This window comes from Perognathus longimembris, chromosome 2 (assembly GCF_023159225.1).
Source record: "Perognathus longimembris pacificus isolate PPM17 chromosome 2, ASM2315922v1, whole genome shotgun sequence".
NCBI lineage: Eukaryota > Metazoa > Chordata > Mammalia > Rodentia > Heteromyidae > Perognathus > Perognathus longimembris.
In genome coordinates this window covers 127,481,669-127,499,841 of record NC_063162.1, presented here as the reverse complement: position 1 = coordinate 127,499,841, position 18,173 = coordinate 127,481,669, and the positions used below count along the sequence as shown (strand labels likewise).

The following is an 18,173-nucleotide window of genomic DNA, read 5'->3' as shown; positions in this document are numbered from 1 at the left end:
GGAGAACTCAAAATTAATGTAACTCCATTTAGATGATAAGTAGATAAATAGCAGAGATAAGATTAAAACAAAAATCTGTGATCTTTGTAATTATTCCTGATCTGTGATGACTTAGGAAGACACAGAGGCCATAATACTGGATTTAATGTTCCTGATCTCTACTTGTCCTCCAAAATTAGTGGTGGTCCCCCCTCCCAGTTCTAGCAGGCCGATTATTATCCTCGCTTCATTTTCCATTAGCTTGACATCTAGATTCACAAAGAAAGAAAGGCTCGGGTTATCCAAAGAAACATTAAAATTCTCACCTCTTCCCAAAAGGCTGTTACATTCTCCATCACTACCTCTGTAGTTGTTAGGTTATATTCCAATGTCTTGTACTCTTGCTTTTGTAAGAAATCCTAATTGTTAACAAGAGTAAAAGCAGTGTGTGAAATCAAAATTGCATTAGTACAGTATTACATCTGTTTTACATTCAACAGAGCTATATCCTCTATGTGGATTTTAACGACTAAGTGACATATTATTCCATAAAGAGAACACAAAGTTAATTCTCGAAGTACTAGGATTCATCCTATTTGGAACACACCCTTTAAATACGTTCTATTTTTATGAAACTTACATGTTAGATTTTTAAAGTACACCTGATTTTCTAAATACTAGGACATATTAACCTTTGCTATGAACTTATAAAGCATTTATGAACTGCACACAAATGTGCTGCTATTTAGTGTCAGTACAGAGGGAGAAAGTGTCTTTCCAGTGCTTTCATTATAGGGATCATTTGCATCCTTTTTTGGACTTAATAGATGACGACATCATATAACTGCTTTTAAGGGCTCCAGCCATGCTCTAAGAAAAGAGCTGTCTCCAAGATTTAGCTACACTCTTCCTAAGTAAGGTAAAAATAGAAGTCTGTGTACCCTAAAGTCTTTATCAAATGATGTTATAAGAAAAAGCTAAAAGTTGATCCATGGCTGGCTTCTTCCCTTTCTTCTCTTTATCTCTGTCTCTCTGTCTCTGTCTCACTGTCTCTCTGTGAGTCTATCTGACAGTGTTTATGTGTGTGTGTGAATGTATGTGTGTGAAAGAAATAATAGTAAATACTAGTAAATAGTAAATAAAGTAAGTAGTAATTAAAACGATTCAACCTTTACTACTTATTTTTATTTCTGCCACAGTGACTTATTTTCTGGATTTGATATTTAAATATACATGTTTAAATTATAACGAAACATTTCATGTGCTTATTAGATAAAACAAGCACATACTGATTCCATTAGCTCTTCATAGGGCTGAGTTTCATCACCTCAAACTGTGCTTGGGTTGTAAGGTACTTAATGTAGCACAAAATGCCACTGCCATCCATTATACTGGCCAAGAAATGCTAGGAAAAGTTTGAGATAAGCATTCCTAAGGCTGGCTGGGACATTTTTATAACTTTCTAGAGAATCATTTCTTTTTCAATCTGTTTTCACATTTGCAAAGTTTATTAAAGCCAGTAAAGTCACTGATAAATTGCGTCAAAGTCTCCAGATTGCAGACTTCTGAGAATCTCATAGACCATCATTTTATTTACCAAGGCTTTCGCCACCAGGAATCATTAAACTACAAAAGGAATTTCATACTTTAATAGGTTGACCAAGAATTTATCTCTAGAGGGTTTGCTTGCTAGAGAAATTTTGAAGTGTTTCAGAATCATGTTGTATGCTGGTTGGTTATAGCACATTACCTGTATTTTGTTTATTGCTCCAAGAGAGTCATACCACGTTTGTACAGCCCCAGGGAATTGCCTGGTGACTGCCATGCGCAGAACAATGCAGAAGGAGATGGTTGTGAATATTTTTCGAAGGATGATTCCTTTGATGAATGCATAGGGAAGCACAGACAAAATCACCACAAACAACCCTGAGAAGAAGAAGGCTGAGCTATTTAAGTATCTCACATAGGCTGCCTTCCGGGTCAACTTTAGTTCTGTTCTATGAAAAACAAGAAAAAGAAAGGTGAAGGATGTTATTTTATTTGTCAAATGACAAACATATTGGAATTTATTTTTCAAATATCAAATATATTGGCATGTAAAATATAAACATGAGCCCTAGAGTCTTTCTGCCTTGTTGATTGTTTGTTTCTGGTTCTCAGGTTTGAACTCAAGACCTCAAAACTGTCTTGTTCGTGCCATCTCCCTTGAGCTACACTCCAGGCCCTTTACTACCATGTTTTGATCCTGGCTCCTATAGTAGTTGTGTGACCATGGACCAGTTATTGAAGTTCTCTGGCCCTAAGTTATTTTATCTAAGAAGCAGACAGTATTGAATGTACCAGTGCTTGGCATAAGTAGCTGTAAGTATTATCTTTAATTAAAGGCAATAATTTAATAACTATAACATTTTTATATCTTTACTTCACTGTTAATTGGCAAGATTTATAAAACTGGTGATTAATGTTCCTTAGTTGGTGTTTTAGGTAATGAAGTGTGGAAAGAAGAACAGTGCTGAAAGATTTATGAAAGAAAAGGACTATTTCGTGATTACTTAATGGATTCTTAGCATTTTACAAATTCTAGTTTGGCTTTCAATAACACTGAAAATAACATATGTCCACAGAACAGTTATTCTTAAACCTTCCCAGGGTAAAAATTACACAAGAAATTTCTTAAAGAGGATCACTTCTAGAAAATCTGATTGAATGAATCTGCAGTAGGTCTCTCAAAGTTTTGTTTTAGAAAACTGGTGCAGATCATGTATAAGAAGGACATTGCCCCATTTTTTCCAAGACAGAAACACTTCATGTACATCTAAAATTAATTCATTACAAGACAGGATATTTTGTTTCAACATTTTTAAAAAGCAACTAAAATAGAGGTTACATTGATATAATGATACATTAACATAAGTGTTTCTGTCTTGGAAAAGCAAGAGAGTGCTTCTGTTCCCGAGTCCACCCTTTGTTCATTGCGCTCGTGTGGTCACTGAGAAAATAGTGGTGGGAACAGTATGTCGTATGCTAATATTTCATACACTTTTTATTATATCGGAGATATGAATCCACCTGTTTTCTCGACAAAGAGAGATCAGGCTGTGGAGATATTTATGTGTTTAGGAGAAGCAAGGTAAAGAGATGAAAAAGCTTAAGAAACAGAAACTTCAGTAACAGCATCTTCAATGCAGTATCACCTTTTTGAGGAGACTGAGTGCTATGGTCACTGGCCCATGGCCCACACTGTAGAGAAGACCCACGGTACACTAAAGGACTGGTTTCTCTCTCCATTGGCTTCCTTCCTGTATGGATTTTCTACTCTGTTGGTAAAGGGCCTCTCTAGTATAGTGCTATATGCAATGCCATTCACTCTCCTGGATACTATTTTCTAAAAAAAAAAAAACCTTTATTTCCAAATGAGCAGGCATTTGCCAGAATTTCATTTCTCTTCTAGTCCAGGGTCTTATAAATCTAGGCAAAAATGTGGATCTTAACCTGTCTTTGCAATATCTAGATGCTGTTTTTTTACTCCCAATTAATGATCAGCTGATAAAAATCAGTATTTGCTAATGAATATCCCGTGCTATGGATAGAAACCAAGTTTTTAATGCATTAATATATTTAATCTTCACAACAACCAAAAAAAAAGAATGCCATTGCCCCATTTTTAAGGAAATAGAAAGGCTTAGAAAAAATCATACTAAATGAAGTGAGCCCGACTCAAAGAAACATAGACTGTATGGTTTCCCTCATTGGCAATAATTAGTACATGTCTAGGATAGTCCTAGCAGAAGATCACAATAGCTCAATAGCTATGTACATGTGAATATATAAGATGATGCTAAGTGAAATGAACTCCAATTTATGAAAATAAGTGGTTTAATGTTATTGTTGTTATTTTTAATGTGCCATGTGAAATCATGCCTTTTTCTTTTGTCTTTCTTTCCCCATGGTTTTACCCCTAACGTCACTGTAACTGATTTTGGTACCCTGGGTATTACATATACATTTGTCAAAACTAGGGAAGGGAAGGGAGACATCAAAATGGAGAGACAAAGTGTAAAAGACCAATGCAACAGCAATACTTACAAGGCTGTAAAACAACTGTACAACTTGGCGGGAAGGGGAAGAAGTGGGGGAGGTGGAAGGAGTTGTGGAGGAAGAATGGTAGAAGGAAAATGAAAAATAAGGAAACAAATTTGGTAAAAATAAATAAATAAATAAAAGTATTCACTGCATTACATATGAAACTGCAACCCCTCTATACATCATTTTGGCAATTAATTAATTAATTAATTTAATAAAAGAATATATAGTACATCAACCCCCCTTGTTTCAGTATGAATATTTTCAATCACATTACATCATAGCTTTAATCTTCTAACTCCAATGAGAATGTAAACTATTCTGGACATATATATGAAGCTCAAATAGTCTGGAACAATGGAAATGGCCAAGAGATATCATGAGCATTGTTGCCTTCAAGCTCAGTATCACTGCCTTACAAACTGGAGTCATTTGTGATCCTGTCAACCCAACTTTTGCTTAAGTAAGAGGCAACAAAACTATAAATAAAGGATTCTGCAATAAAGAACCAATAACTGTGCTTTGTCAGAGGTCATAAGGGCACCTGGTATTTAGCTCTACTTCTATACACAGTATTATTCAGAGAATCAATACTCCTTCTTAGTGGACAGAATTCAGGGAATCTGAGTTCCTAAAACAGTCTTAAAAATGCACCAAGTGAAGATCATAGATCATGATTCTGGGCCTGCTCTGGCATAAAAGTTCATATGACTGTATCTCAACCCCTAGATGGGAATGGTGGTGTGTACCTGTCATCCTCAGTAACATGGGTGAACAAGGAAAGATCATAGCCCAGGCCACTTGGGGATATAGGAGACACAACCTTGAAAATAATCAATGTATACAGGGGCTTGAAGTGTAAGTAAATGGTACAGTCCAACCCTAAGGTCTTGAGATCAAACCCAAACACCACACACACACACACACACACACACACACACACACACATACACACACACACACGTATTCTTACTGCTGGAAATGGAGTTTGAAATACCCACTTAGATTGTGATTATTCTAAAAGAGTGTGATGTTTACCTGTGTCAGTAACCTGGGACTTAAGCTAGACTATGCATCTGTGATCTCGCTTTGGTTTGAACCCTCTCTGTAAGTTATTGCCATAACATGTTAAGAAGTTGCTTTTACCTCTGATTTAGCATAACTAGATCTAAAGAAGAGAAACATGTTACACCTCCTTATAGAGTTTTTAGGCCTAAATGACAGCATGGGCTTAAAAGTTTTTGTAAGCGCTGCTTACAAAAATGTTTTTAAAAAGTTGTCAAAATTGTCAAAGTACATTAGAATAGTTGAGGGAAAAAATAGGAAGATGTCATTCAGAAAAGAGTAATGGATCCAAAATTAGAACTATCACAAAAGAAAAGCCCACTTTAATAAAACTCCTATGTTTTATAAGCCATAAAAACATTTTATCAGTATCTTATAGAAAAAACTGAAAGTGACTTTATTACCAAAAAGCAATAAAAGAGATTTTGAACTGGCCTTTTGCCCAGATCAATTGTGCCCTGTGCTAAAGCAATCTCCCTTTGGAGAATATCCTGTCACTTTCTCCAGAACATTATATTTACTCTCTTGAGTAGGAGCAATTCCTATGTTCCTGGATTTACGTCAGCACTTCCCAGCCTTTGCAGGTAACAGTATCATGCTGGATTATGCAAGTTACGAATACTTGCTATCAAAATTGGTCAAAGAGAAATACAGATTAGGAAGAATAGATTTTATCTTTTGAGGAAGAGATGGGGAATAAACCTAATGTTAAGAAAAATCAACCCTGATGGGGAATAAACCTAATGTTAAGAAAAGTCAACCCTACAAATGCTCTGGCCATGAATTTATTATGATGAATCTTGAGGAACCTGGATCGTCTGGAAACTTCCTTATCACCTTTGCTATGTCTGTGTTTATAGGCCTTATGATGGAGCTCTTGGTTGTTCCTTGGGGGTGGGGGCGGTGGAAATTGCTAACTGAATAATTACCTTACATTTTTAAAGATGTTTCTGGAAAGGAAAATGCAATTCCTTTTCCTGGATTTATCTCAAAACGCATAACAAAAACAGGTGAGCATTAATGTTTGGGAAATAAATACTCGCTTGCTCTATTTACATGGCAATGGACTTAGCATTTCAGCATTTGGTTTGTTGTCCCAATCACACACCTGCAACTTAGTGACCAGTGCCTGTAGTTCTCAAGAATCCTAAATTTGTAATAATCCATATTTGTATAAATGATCTTCTTTTTAGTATATTTTCCCTGTGGAGCCCTCATGTGTGGTACATCTTCAAATTAGTTTTCTATTTAATGGTTACCTACCTTCACTAAATCCCTTCAAACCTTTTATTTTTTATCGTGCTTTGTATAGCATGAAACTAAACTTTTAAAAATTATTTCATGGCTACATAAATGCTCTAGTTTATATTTTCCCCAAGATTGTCTCAGTAATTATAGTTCAGTCTGTGCTGTCCTTTTTGCCAGATAAAATTTTTACTAATCAGTCAAAGGTTATTTGAGGTAAATGAAGACTAGACATAGATGCCAAGTACAGATCCTATCTCAGTATATGGTTTCATTACATGATGTAATTTTACTTCTGCTAGACAATTGATAAGAGCAAAACGTGTAGTTATTACTTTGTCATTATTCCTAAATTAAGGAAGAAAATACAAAATGTAAACCCAGAACCCATGAAAGTAGGCAACCAATGTCTTAATATAATTGTCAGAAAGTTCAATATGATCTAGAAGTCCACTGAAATAATCTTTTTTCTTTTTACCTGTCCTGCCACTTGAGCCTGGGCTGTCTCTGAACCTCTCTGTATTCAATGTTAGCACTCCTACCACGTGAGCCACCACACCACTTCCAGCTTTTTCTGAGCTGTTTGTTAGAAATAAAAGTCTCATGGACTTTCCTGCCTGGGCTGGCTTTGAACTGTGATCCTGAGATCTCAGCCTCCTGAGTAGCTAGGACTAAAGTTGTGATCTATCAGTCTCTGCTTTAAATAGTCATTTTTAATACTAAAGATAAAAGCATTGACAATAATGTAAATATTGTAATTTTACAACTTACTGTCTTAGGTTTTCAATCATTTTTTCCATTGCTTCCTCCCAGCAGTATGCCTTAACAGAATGAATGTTTTCAATCATTTCTGAGGTGATCACAAGTCTCTCATTGATCTTTCCAGCTCTCTGATCTCTGTAAATCAATCAATCAATTGATGAACCAATAGTAAGAATAACTCAAATTATGCACTAAGAACTCTTCAAACTTTTAAGAAAAGCTATGTTTCTGGTATTAAAGAGGTGGGCATTTGCTATCTATTAGCAAATACATAGCAAAAGTAAGAGCTGCCATTTAGTAAATGCTTTCTCTTTGTCTGATTCTGCATTAGATGAATTCTATTCACTACCCATAATCTTTCTGGTGGTCATTATCTCCATTTTGAAAGCTGGATGAAAAAGTATTTTCAAGCTTGGCTTTAAGCAAAGACCCAGGTAACTGAAATGTGTATACTTTCTGTTACACTCTAGATAACAAATTGTACTGTTCCTCTAACATGTAACATGGCTCTGGTATGATTACCCATGAATCAGAGTAGAAAAAGCCAGTCAGCTTTATTAGCTTCCTCCTATGCATTTCTCCAATTTATATGAATGTTTGAGTACTCATTTTTACCTAAATCTTATCAACTATGAAAATGCACTGAATATTCACTCCAAGAAACTTTGTAGATGGACAAGCAAAAAAAATATCCCATTGATGCAAGTATTATTCAGACCATTAAAATAACTAATTGAAGGTAACACTCCATAGATTACAGTTCCGTGCATAGAGAAGTATTGCTTTTATTAGAATAGGCTTTATATTTTTTAAAAAACAACAAATTTAAACCCCTTTAAGGTATGATAATAGATTGCTACCTGTATTTCATCATCTTTTTTCCTAATCCAGCTTGGGCAAGAGCAAGGAGTATAAGAAAAGCAAGGCCACAGAAGGCAGAGGCCTGTAACAAGTCCCAGAGTAGTCCCATCAAAAGAGTCACTTGTAAAGGTGCAATCCACACAAAATGTGCCAGGGCAAGTCCCTGAAAAACAAAAGCACAGAGAAAATAAGTGACATGTTATTGTCCACTCCCAAAACTAATCTTATATGGAGCTTATGTAAGCAACTCTGAGCACATTAAAACCAAACCTGAGTGTTCAATAAATGGAACCCATAGCAATGGGTGGAAGCAGTCTGCGTAGACCCTTAGGTTTTCCCAATGAATGAATTTAAAGTCACTGCGCTTCAAAGCGTATCTTATTCAGCTGAATTGAGATTGAATTTCTTAAGCATAATATCAAGAACTTATTTCAAGTAATGTGCTTTTTGGGTAAAGCAAGAGCCCTCATTCAAACATGAAAGAATAATATGCAGTCTATACCCAACCGCATAGCTCTATTACCTGACAGAGACATTGAGAATAAAAATATGTTCAAATCAGCAGTAATTTATTTAGCACTTGCTATGGGCCCAGAGCAATTTTAAACACTAGAAATGAAAAGGTAAGTAAAACACAGTGTCTGTCCTCAAAGACCTTGAATTTATTTGGCACATAAGACAACCTAGAACAAGAATTCCTCCAAGTATCATATTTAGCTAAAGTAAATAACCAATTTAAAGTATTAAAAGCAAGCAAGATCTGATAAGGATTAAGATAGCTTAACAAGAGATGGCTGAGATACTGTAAGCTGAGAAGATTCATCAGACCTCAAAATGGCACTGCTCCAAAATTTACCTTCTCAGTTCCAGAAATAGACAAAGTAGAGGATGAAAAAGGTTTAACCACTGCTTCTGTTATCTGATTCAAACTTCACCTTAGGAAAATGTAATTTCAAACATAATGCATAGATTTAATCAATAGATACATACTTCATCAAATTTGTTCAGGTTGTTGGAAAGAAGACTAATGAGTTGTCCAATACTTATTTTATCTAGGACACGACTTGATAGCTTTAAAGTCTAAAAGAAAAATGGAAAGTTAGGTGATATGAATAAACAAGAAAAATATATTTATAGGTTATATCATAAAGCTGAAGAGCTAGGCTATAGACATTCATTTCAATATAACTGTAATGAAAATTATTTTGTATTCATCTGGTTTTGTGTCTTTATGTATTTATAACTATTTATCTTTTTTTTTTTTGGCTGGTTCTTGGGCTTGGTCTCAGGGCTCGAGCACTATCTTGGCTTCTTTTTGCTCAAGGCTAGCCCTCTACCACTTGAGCCACAGTACCACTTTTGGCTTTTTCCATATATGTGGCGCTGAGGAATCAAACTCAGGGCTTCATGTATGAGAGGCAAGCACGCTACCACCAGGCGTATTCCCAGTCCCTATAACTATCTTAACAGAAAATATTATACTGACATACATCTGTTTATATTATTTTCCAACATATAGACAGCAGAAATTTTTTCTCTTACACAATGGGAATGATGTTTTATTTAAATATTCATTTAGAATGTGACTTGATGGCTTTTATTTGTTTTCTTTGCTTTGGGCTTGCTTTTATCTTAAAAGATGGGACTTGAATCAGAGATCTGAAATTTAACTCTTGACTTTAAACTTTTCACAAAGTCCTTCACTGAAATCATTGAGTAAAACTACTGTTAAAGTAAGTAAAAGTATATTAGGTGAAATTAAGTCATTAATACTTGCATGTAAGATTATATTAACAATACAAAGTGTCCAAATTTTACCAAAAGAATCCATGAGATATGTGAATTGATAAGTTATTATTTACTTATTTACCTACAAACTATTGTTTTAAAATTATAAGATAGATGAAGTAATCATGACTATAAATGATCACAAACAAATTAATACAAAATAATACTTTGCCTGTAATCTTTAGTAAGAATTGCTTTTCTGCTATATAGTGTAAACTTAAAAGACCCCTTTAATATTTATTTTACCTGAATCTATTGCATTTTTACTGAGCACTTAGTAGATGCAAATCATATAGTGAGTCTCAGGGATTATATTTATTGAAATAGAATTTTTGCCTCAAGGCAACTTAGAATGGTATGAAAAGTGAGTTAAGAAAAGTAGAAAATAGTAGAGTTGTTGAATGTCAACTTTTTTACAAAGCTGGGAAGATTTTTATAGAAATGGGTCTAGAAAAAGGTGTAGTATTTAGATGAAAAAGGTATTTTATATGGGTGGGGACAAAAATCCATTTAACTGGATTATACCTCAAAATAAATGGAAAACTAGTAACGACTCGGTATAAATGTAAAATATAAAATTATACTGTCAATTTAAATACTGCATAAAGTAAAAAATAGATCTAAGTACATAGTAATCACTTAGTTATTTTTAAAATTTAGCTATCTTTGCATTTTTTAATTCATAGACAAATGTAGGTTAGTTTTACTTAGTTCATTCTTCTTCTTTTTTTTTTTTCTTTTTTTTTTTTTTTTTTGCCAGTCCTGGGGCTTGAACTTAGGGCCTGAGCACTGTCCCTGGCTTCTTTTTGCTCAAGTCTAGCACTCTACCACTTGAGCTACAGCACCACTTCTGAATTTACCTGGGTATGTGGTGCTGAGGAATCAAACCCAGGGATTCATGCATGCTAGGCAAGCGCTCTACTGCTAAGCCACATGCCCAGCCACTTAATTCATTATTTCAAGTATAATATGATTGGAATATTTTAAACAAAGCAAAAGAGTGCTCTGTTATAAAAGTTGAAATATTGAGGAAAGGTCTTACCAGTCCCTACCATGACGGTGAAACAGATCAGATATGGCAAAGGAGGAGCCCAAGAATGAGCCAAGGCAAGGCTACAACAGAGCCACATGAAGATGCAATAGAATTCTGTGGTGATGATGACAATGTAGGCAAGAAAGTGTGGTTCTTGAGATAAAGCAAACTGGTTAAGAGCATAGATATGCACTTTTGAGAAAGAAATACAGGTACAATAGCTTTGATTTTTGTGTTAGTGTTATGGACCTGAAGCATATATATTACTATATTGGAGTTAATTTTTTTGTCTTTTTTGATACTAGGGATTGAACCCAGGACATTGCACTTGCTAGGCAAGTGCTTTAGCACTAAGCTACATCCCGTCCCTTATACTGGAGTTAAATTTTCCACTGGGGATTAATCATGTTCCTTATTTGATCTCACATTCACTTTACCTTATTTCTATATTTCAATACTTATTTCATTTTCCCAATGGTTGGAATCCCCTCCACTTCAGAGATTGTAATTTACCTATTTTGAAATTTTGTGGTAGTTTTTGCACAGTGTATTTTGGCCTTCATTTTCTTATCCGTAAAATAGGAATGGTGGTACCTGCCATTTGGAGTTCTTGCAGGGATCAAATGGGAACATATACCTAAATCACTTAGAAGTATGTAATGTACATCCTCAGATACTAGTATTATGATAGAGACTTTTCATAAATATTTGCTAAACTAAATTCCAGTTTCTTTAAATGCAAACTGTGGATTCTATGTTCCCAATAATGTCTAATAATTTCTTATGTAAAATGTCTGGGTAGAAATAAAATGTTTGCTGAGATTTCACCCATGTTTTCCTGAATCTTGTAAACTGATGAGACTGTAGTTAGAGATTTGATTAAACTATTGGCTCTCATATTTTTGTCCCTGCCTCCATAAAAGGCTTCCTTTTGAACAATAAAGTATGGCTATCAAGATTTTACGGCACAATTGACCTTGCATAGGTACCATGAAAGTGTTATGGGTTATTCACTAGATATGAATTTTAGACACATAGCTCTTATAAAGCCCAGAATATCAAGTTTTTACATTGGGAAAGATAAAAGACAAGAATAAAGCAATATCAAGTGATTCAATCAACAAAAGCTTTCTTTAATGACTTGATTGAGCCATCAGATATGTTTGGAATTGCATCAGATAGTTGAAAGTACGTGCTAAAAGGCCTTCAGTTGTGTTTGTTGGGTAGCTCAGTGTTCATGCTAATCCACCTAAATCACACCTCAGCACCTTATGTTCTTGTCTTGAAAATACATTCAGAAAGGCAGAGTAAGTTCTTATTATTTCAGTGCATGTTCTGGACTCCCAGAGTGACAAAGCTCTAACTCAAAATGAACCATTGGGCTAGTACTGCCAGTTGAGACTGTGTCATCACTTAGGACAATTTTTAGGTTGAAAACATTTGTTGATTGAGTTATCATGAACAATTCTATATTTTGCCCTTGTCCATGAGGATAAAGACATATGACATTTTACCATGAGATTTTGTGTCAATGACTTTCATGCATAATTTGTGTTATTTTTATAGGAAACCAAGAACCATGAAACCATAGCCTCAAAAAAAATTTTTTTAAGATGTTGGCTAGAGATATGGCTTAGCACTAGAGCGCTTGCCTAGCATCTAGGAGATCTGGAGTATAATCTCAGACACTGCAAAAACACAAACAAAATTAATAATCCAAAAAATAATAACATGCCATAAAATGAAATATGTAGGCAGTTTACAGTGGCATTTAGTAATTAGCAGCTGAAGAAAATTGAAATATCAAGGAAAACTTAAAATATTCCTTTTTCCTGCCTTTTCTTTCTCAGACCCATGAAAATTATAATGTTATCATTTATCCTTACCTGTATCAGTTCACTAAATCATCAATATTTAAGATATGCCATTCAGTATACCAGGGGAGTGTTCAAGCTAGCTCAGTAGAGCATTTGCCTAGCATACACAAAGTCTGAAGTTAAATCTCTAGTATCACAAAAAGCAAAACAAACAAACAAAGACACAAGTATTACCTTCTTATAAATCAAACTAAACATAGCTATTCTCATCTGCATTCCAATGTGGTGAAGACCAAAAATGGCTGGATGTAGGAGCAGTGTCCTCACGATAAAAAGCAGACATAGGCCTATGGCTAGGTAAATGGCAATGGATCGTTCTGCTTTGTTGTCTGGATCATAGGAAGCAATGATTCTTCCCAATAAGAGAGGCTGTACTGCTTTGGTGACTTCCTGCAAAGAGGGATAAACAGAAATTAAGTTACCTTTCCCAGTCTTGAAATGCGCTCATAATCTCAACCTAAGAAACCTTTATCTCTGAAGGCTTTTTTAGAAGGCTTATAAGACAGGGTTTGTAGCAGAAGTAATTTGGAGACAAGTTTAGGTATAAAGTATTTAGTTAAAAAGTGAATGAATTGTAATGAAGTGTACTTTCTAAACTAATTTGAATAATTAGTAGTACCTTTTACACAGAAGTAAAAGGTTTCTAAATATTTCCCATTTACTTTCATAATGACTTTGGAAATCAAAGTAGGCATTTTTATTTTCAGATGAAGGAACTGAGAACAAGAAGATTGAAATGACTTGATAAAAACTTCAAGCTAGAACCTTGAAAGGTACTTTGAGCACTGGCTTTATTTTCCATGTAAACATAGCTGCTCAAGGCAAGCACTATGAAACAGAGCTGGTGACAGTACAGAAGACCATGCCACTAACTTAAACCATCTTTGGTTCCATTCCTTTGCCAGTCTGTGATAGGTGTGGACTTTGGTGAGTGAGTGTCCTAGAAAGACTCTACCCTAGCCCAGTACCCAATACCTTATCAACTCTTGAAAAGTTCTTAATCACCTACTAAATCAAATTGTCCATACAATGCATTACAATTTCTTCTGAATATATAGGAATTGATTTAAACTCAGGACTATTTCCTTCAAATGAGAAAGGCACATACTCTCCTGTTTGTATAGTAATAAACCAGTGAAACAAGGTTCCAAAGCTAACTTCTGCAAGTTGATGATGTTATTCTAATTGGCTTCATTTCAAATAGATATTTGTAAGTCTGATTGCCACCGGTATTGCCCAGCAATACTGTCTCACTCTGTGGTTTTCTGTTTTGTGTTCTCTACAACCTTTTTAAAACCAGAAATACCTAAGGTCATCATTGTCAATAGATGACCACATTTTCTACATCAATTTCATCCACAAAGGGAACTGTAATCCACAGAGAGCTGTCATTGACTGACCACTGAGTTTGTATATACAATATTTCATAACTGTATAAACCAAGGCTCTGAATGTAGAAAATATTAAAACCTTTAACAAATGCTTTAAGAACATGTAATATATAATTTTTCCTCTTACAATTACCATATTTTAAAAGCATTTGAGTTATAGCAAATAGACAAGTGCTGCAAAGAGAACTGGTCATTTCTGCCTAGATATAGCATGTTAATAGCTTGTGATTACCAGCAAAGAAAAAGTGTTAAAAATAAATAAGTGTAAAAATTCCTGCTTAGGATGTTGTATTGCACACATGCTTCATATTTTTTATTTAATTTTATTGCCAAGGTGATGTACAGAGGGATTACAGTTGCATCTGTAAGGTAATGAGTAGGTTTCCTGTCATACTTGTTACCCCCTCCCTGCTTCATATAGCTATGCATCTTTAACATATAGAATTAGAGCCATTTTGAGACTTTAAATTTTAAATAAATTGAATCATACTCTGTTGCTTGCATTTTTTAAAATTAATATTGAGTTTTGGACGTTTATCTCTGTTTGTATTTGTATAGCTAACTCAAGTATTGACTCAAGTATGTTTGACCTGCCATGCTATGAATATTCAGGTTGTTTTCCCATTGCATACATTGGGCCAGCTGTGTTGTTTGTAAGTGCAGGCTATTACAAGCCATGTTCAGGCTGTATGAAGTTCCATATGTATACTTTCTGTAGTCAAATGATTTTATTTAAAAATCATCCTCAAGTTAGGAAAGTGTAGAGTTAAGATAAATCTTGGATTTGAAATGTAAACATGTCTGTGCTGCACATATTAACTTTTTCATTAGTGTTCCCCACACATATGCAATAAAGCATCATTGTTGTTCATTACAAGACAAGACCTGGAATGGTTTGGACCTTATGTGCTCATACCATGTTTAGCACAAGTATCTATTTGAGACACACACACAGGAGAGAGAGACAGACAGAAAAAGAGAAATTCGGGCTGGGGATATGGCCTAGTGGCAAGAGAGCTTGCCTCGTATACATGAGGCCCTGGGTTCGATTCCCCAGCACCACATATACAGAAAACGGCCAGAAGTGGCGCTGTGGCTCAAGTGGCAGAGTGCTAGCCTTGAGCAAAAGGAAGCCAGGGACAGTGCTCAGGCCCTGAGTCCAAGGCCCAGGACTGGCCAAAAAAAAAAAAAGAGAAATTCCTGCTGGAAACTATATCTAAGAATGCATAAACCAGTAATAACTTTTTCCCAATGCAGAAAAAGTACTACTCTTGCCTATGAAATGCTAAGAGAATTCTGAGAAAAAAATATTTTATCAATTTATTTATATTATAAAATTTCCAAATTAGAAATTTATGGGCTTGCACAAGTTATTTTCCTATTAAGTAAAACTCTCTGCAAAGACAGGTTATTCATTATACTTTTCATAACCTTTCATCTCCATTAGAATAAATTTATTTTCTGAACTGTTATTTGGTTGCCACTTATAATAAACAATTAAAACTTTTATTAATTTAAATGGGATACCCATTTTACATGTTTCACTTATAGATTAGTTGTCATTTTGCTTCAAACAAAAGAGGACATAGACATATTTTTTTTAAGTGACAATTTCACAATGACATTAGTAGTATTGCTCTGGGAAGGCAAAAGATTATAGGAAAATATAGTTAATTTTTTTCTTAAAATATCCGGTAGGATTATGTGCAAATAAGAAACCAATATAAGCTTTACCCCTACACAAAGCTGTTTCCATTCAAGGATGAAATCTGCACTTCATACCTCCTTCACCTTGTATAGTTCTCGCTAATCCATTTTATGGAGCACATTCTCTAATATTTACAATGGAACCATTAATATCACTGGCTTATTTTTTTAATTTGGAAAAGAAGACAATGATTACTGACAGGTTTATCTATGAACTTCAGTCCTTTACAAAGATGACCCTTAGAAAAACAATCCTACAGTCTTTGTACTTTAAAGTGACATGTGTTTTGTTGGTCTATTTTCAGAGGCATGAGCAATTTCCTCACATACCAAATCATGAAATGACAATCTAGAGTTTAAATGTAATGAAGAAGAATATTGAAATATTTAATAAAATGCTATATTACTTTTTATGTGATACAAATCAAAATGAAATTTAATATTTTACTTAGATAACAGCAAAGTCTCATACTAAATGTTTAAGATAATGTGACAGTGAAATGAACACTGGATTCAGATGAAAACATCTTTTTACCTTTCTTTCTCTGGAAATTTTGCCTCACTGAAAATCTGAGACATAGAGCAAGTGAATCATGAAAGTTCCCTCCAGTAACATTTTTATTTAAATTCTATCTAGTGCAACTCAAAAAGGAAAGGATGAAGATATAAATGATGGGAAGGAGAAGTATAAACATTATTATCAGTACAGAAAATTATTATTAATGTAACAATTATATAATAGGTTGAGTGTTCAAATGGATTCCTATATGCCAACAAAAGCCCTATTAGCAAAACAAGTATCACATTCACAAGAACAGAGAAGATACATTGGCATGCCAATCAGGTATTTGGCATTGTAATAAGATAAAATAAGTAGGATATTTTTAAAGCCTCAAATAGAATTTCAGCTTTCACAAAAGAAAAGATTAGCATTACAAGATTTTCATTCTCCTCTAACATGTTTTATAAGATTGATAAAATAATCAAAAGTCTAAGTAGACACTTTAAAAATGAAATTTTGGCACCAGAACAGAGGGACTGTTTGTCTTAATTTTTTCAACAATCCCAACACTATACACAATACTTCTCACAAAATATCCACTCAACAGAGACTTGTAGAATCAACAAATAAAATTATTCAAAATTTCATTTAGAAAAAAAGACTAATCAAAAACATTTCAGAAATAAGGATAATGTGTAAGATAGTTTCCATTCTGGATTTTAAATCATAAAGCTATAATGATATGTGGCATGACAAAGACATGAACTGATGTGTTTGGAAAGTCTGGGAACACATCCAAATGAAAGTAATAATTTAATATACAATAAAGTATGGTCTTTTAATTCAGTGGAGAAAGGAGAGATTATGCAATAAAGGATTGAAAAACTAGACCTCATCTTTTAAAATTAAACTTTTATTTCATACATATACCAGAATCAATGGCAAATAGATTAGATAATTAAATTTGAAAGATGAAAAATTGAACAAAACATGTGTTCTTGCATAGTTATGAAAGTATAAATACAAAGCTGAAAACAAAGAAAAAGATGCATACAATAAGCAGTACATTTTTAGAAACTTGTCATAAAAAAACAAACTAACTTGGGACAAAAATACAAATCAAACAACAGCCTGGGGGGAAAAACGTACTCTCGTATACTGATATTTTTTTTAATTCACCAAAATAAAAATGGTAAAAGTCAATAAAAAGACAGTTTGACCCACACAAAGAAATATAAATTAATGATCAATATATAAATCAGTTTAACTCACTGTAAGAAAAAGGCAATGCTATTAAAAATATACTTTTTCACATAACAATTTGAAATATTTTTAAGCAGCAATTATTGTTCTTGAGAACTGAGCTTCCATATTATAGTTCTAGGGAGGTAAATTATTACATCTTGTCTATAAGGAAATTTATTTGTATTTGTGCATTGAGGTAAAGAAAACTTGCAGAGATTTAGCTTTTTATTAAAGGAATTTGTATGTAATGACTATTTACAGTAGTGAGAAAAATGAGTTAATCTAAATATTCAACAATGAGGAACTCATTAGATAAATTGTGTAAACTCAGATAACTCAACAAAAAACTTGACAGAAAAGTATGAAAAGACATATACAATGTATTTCCATTACCTGGAGAAGCAGATTTATAACATATAATGTCCTGTGTAAAAGAATGATTACCCTCATTTCCCATAGGAGAAAATTGGAAATATGAATAAAAATCATCAGTGCTTCAGATTATTTTCATAATCAAAACCATTCCTACTATCATGATAAAATAATTAGAAATTTTTATATATCTAGTGATAATAAATGGTAGAAAGAAAACATGCAATAAAAACAGTTAATATTCAAACCTGAAGAACTTATAA

At 33.9% G+C, this 18,173-nt stretch overlaps 1 protein-coding gene across 1 annotated transcript in view; it reads right to left on the bottom strand.

Moving 5' to 3' along the window:
* The window catches only part of Cftr (CF transmembrane conductance regulator), a 145,613-nt gene that overhangs the window by 90,790 nt on the left and 36,650 nt on the right, over window positions 1-18,173 (bottom strand). Inside the window, exons 4-9 of the mRNA XM_048337623.1 lie at window positions 12,868-13,083; window positions 8,986-9,075; window positions 7,995-8,158; window positions 7,144-7,269; window positions 1,730-1,976; window positions 306-398 (exon numbers count right to left, since the gene is read on the bottom strand). Of these exons, the coding sequence (XP_048193580.1) occupies window positions 306-398; window positions 1,730-1,976; window positions 7,144-7,269; window positions 7,995-8,158; window positions 8,986-9,075; window positions 12,868-13,083 (936 nt within the window). The remainder of the gene's footprint in view (window positions 1-305; window positions 399-1,729; window positions 1,977-7,143; window positions 7,270-7,994; window positions 8,159-8,985; window positions 9,076-12,867; window positions 13,084-18,173) is intronic.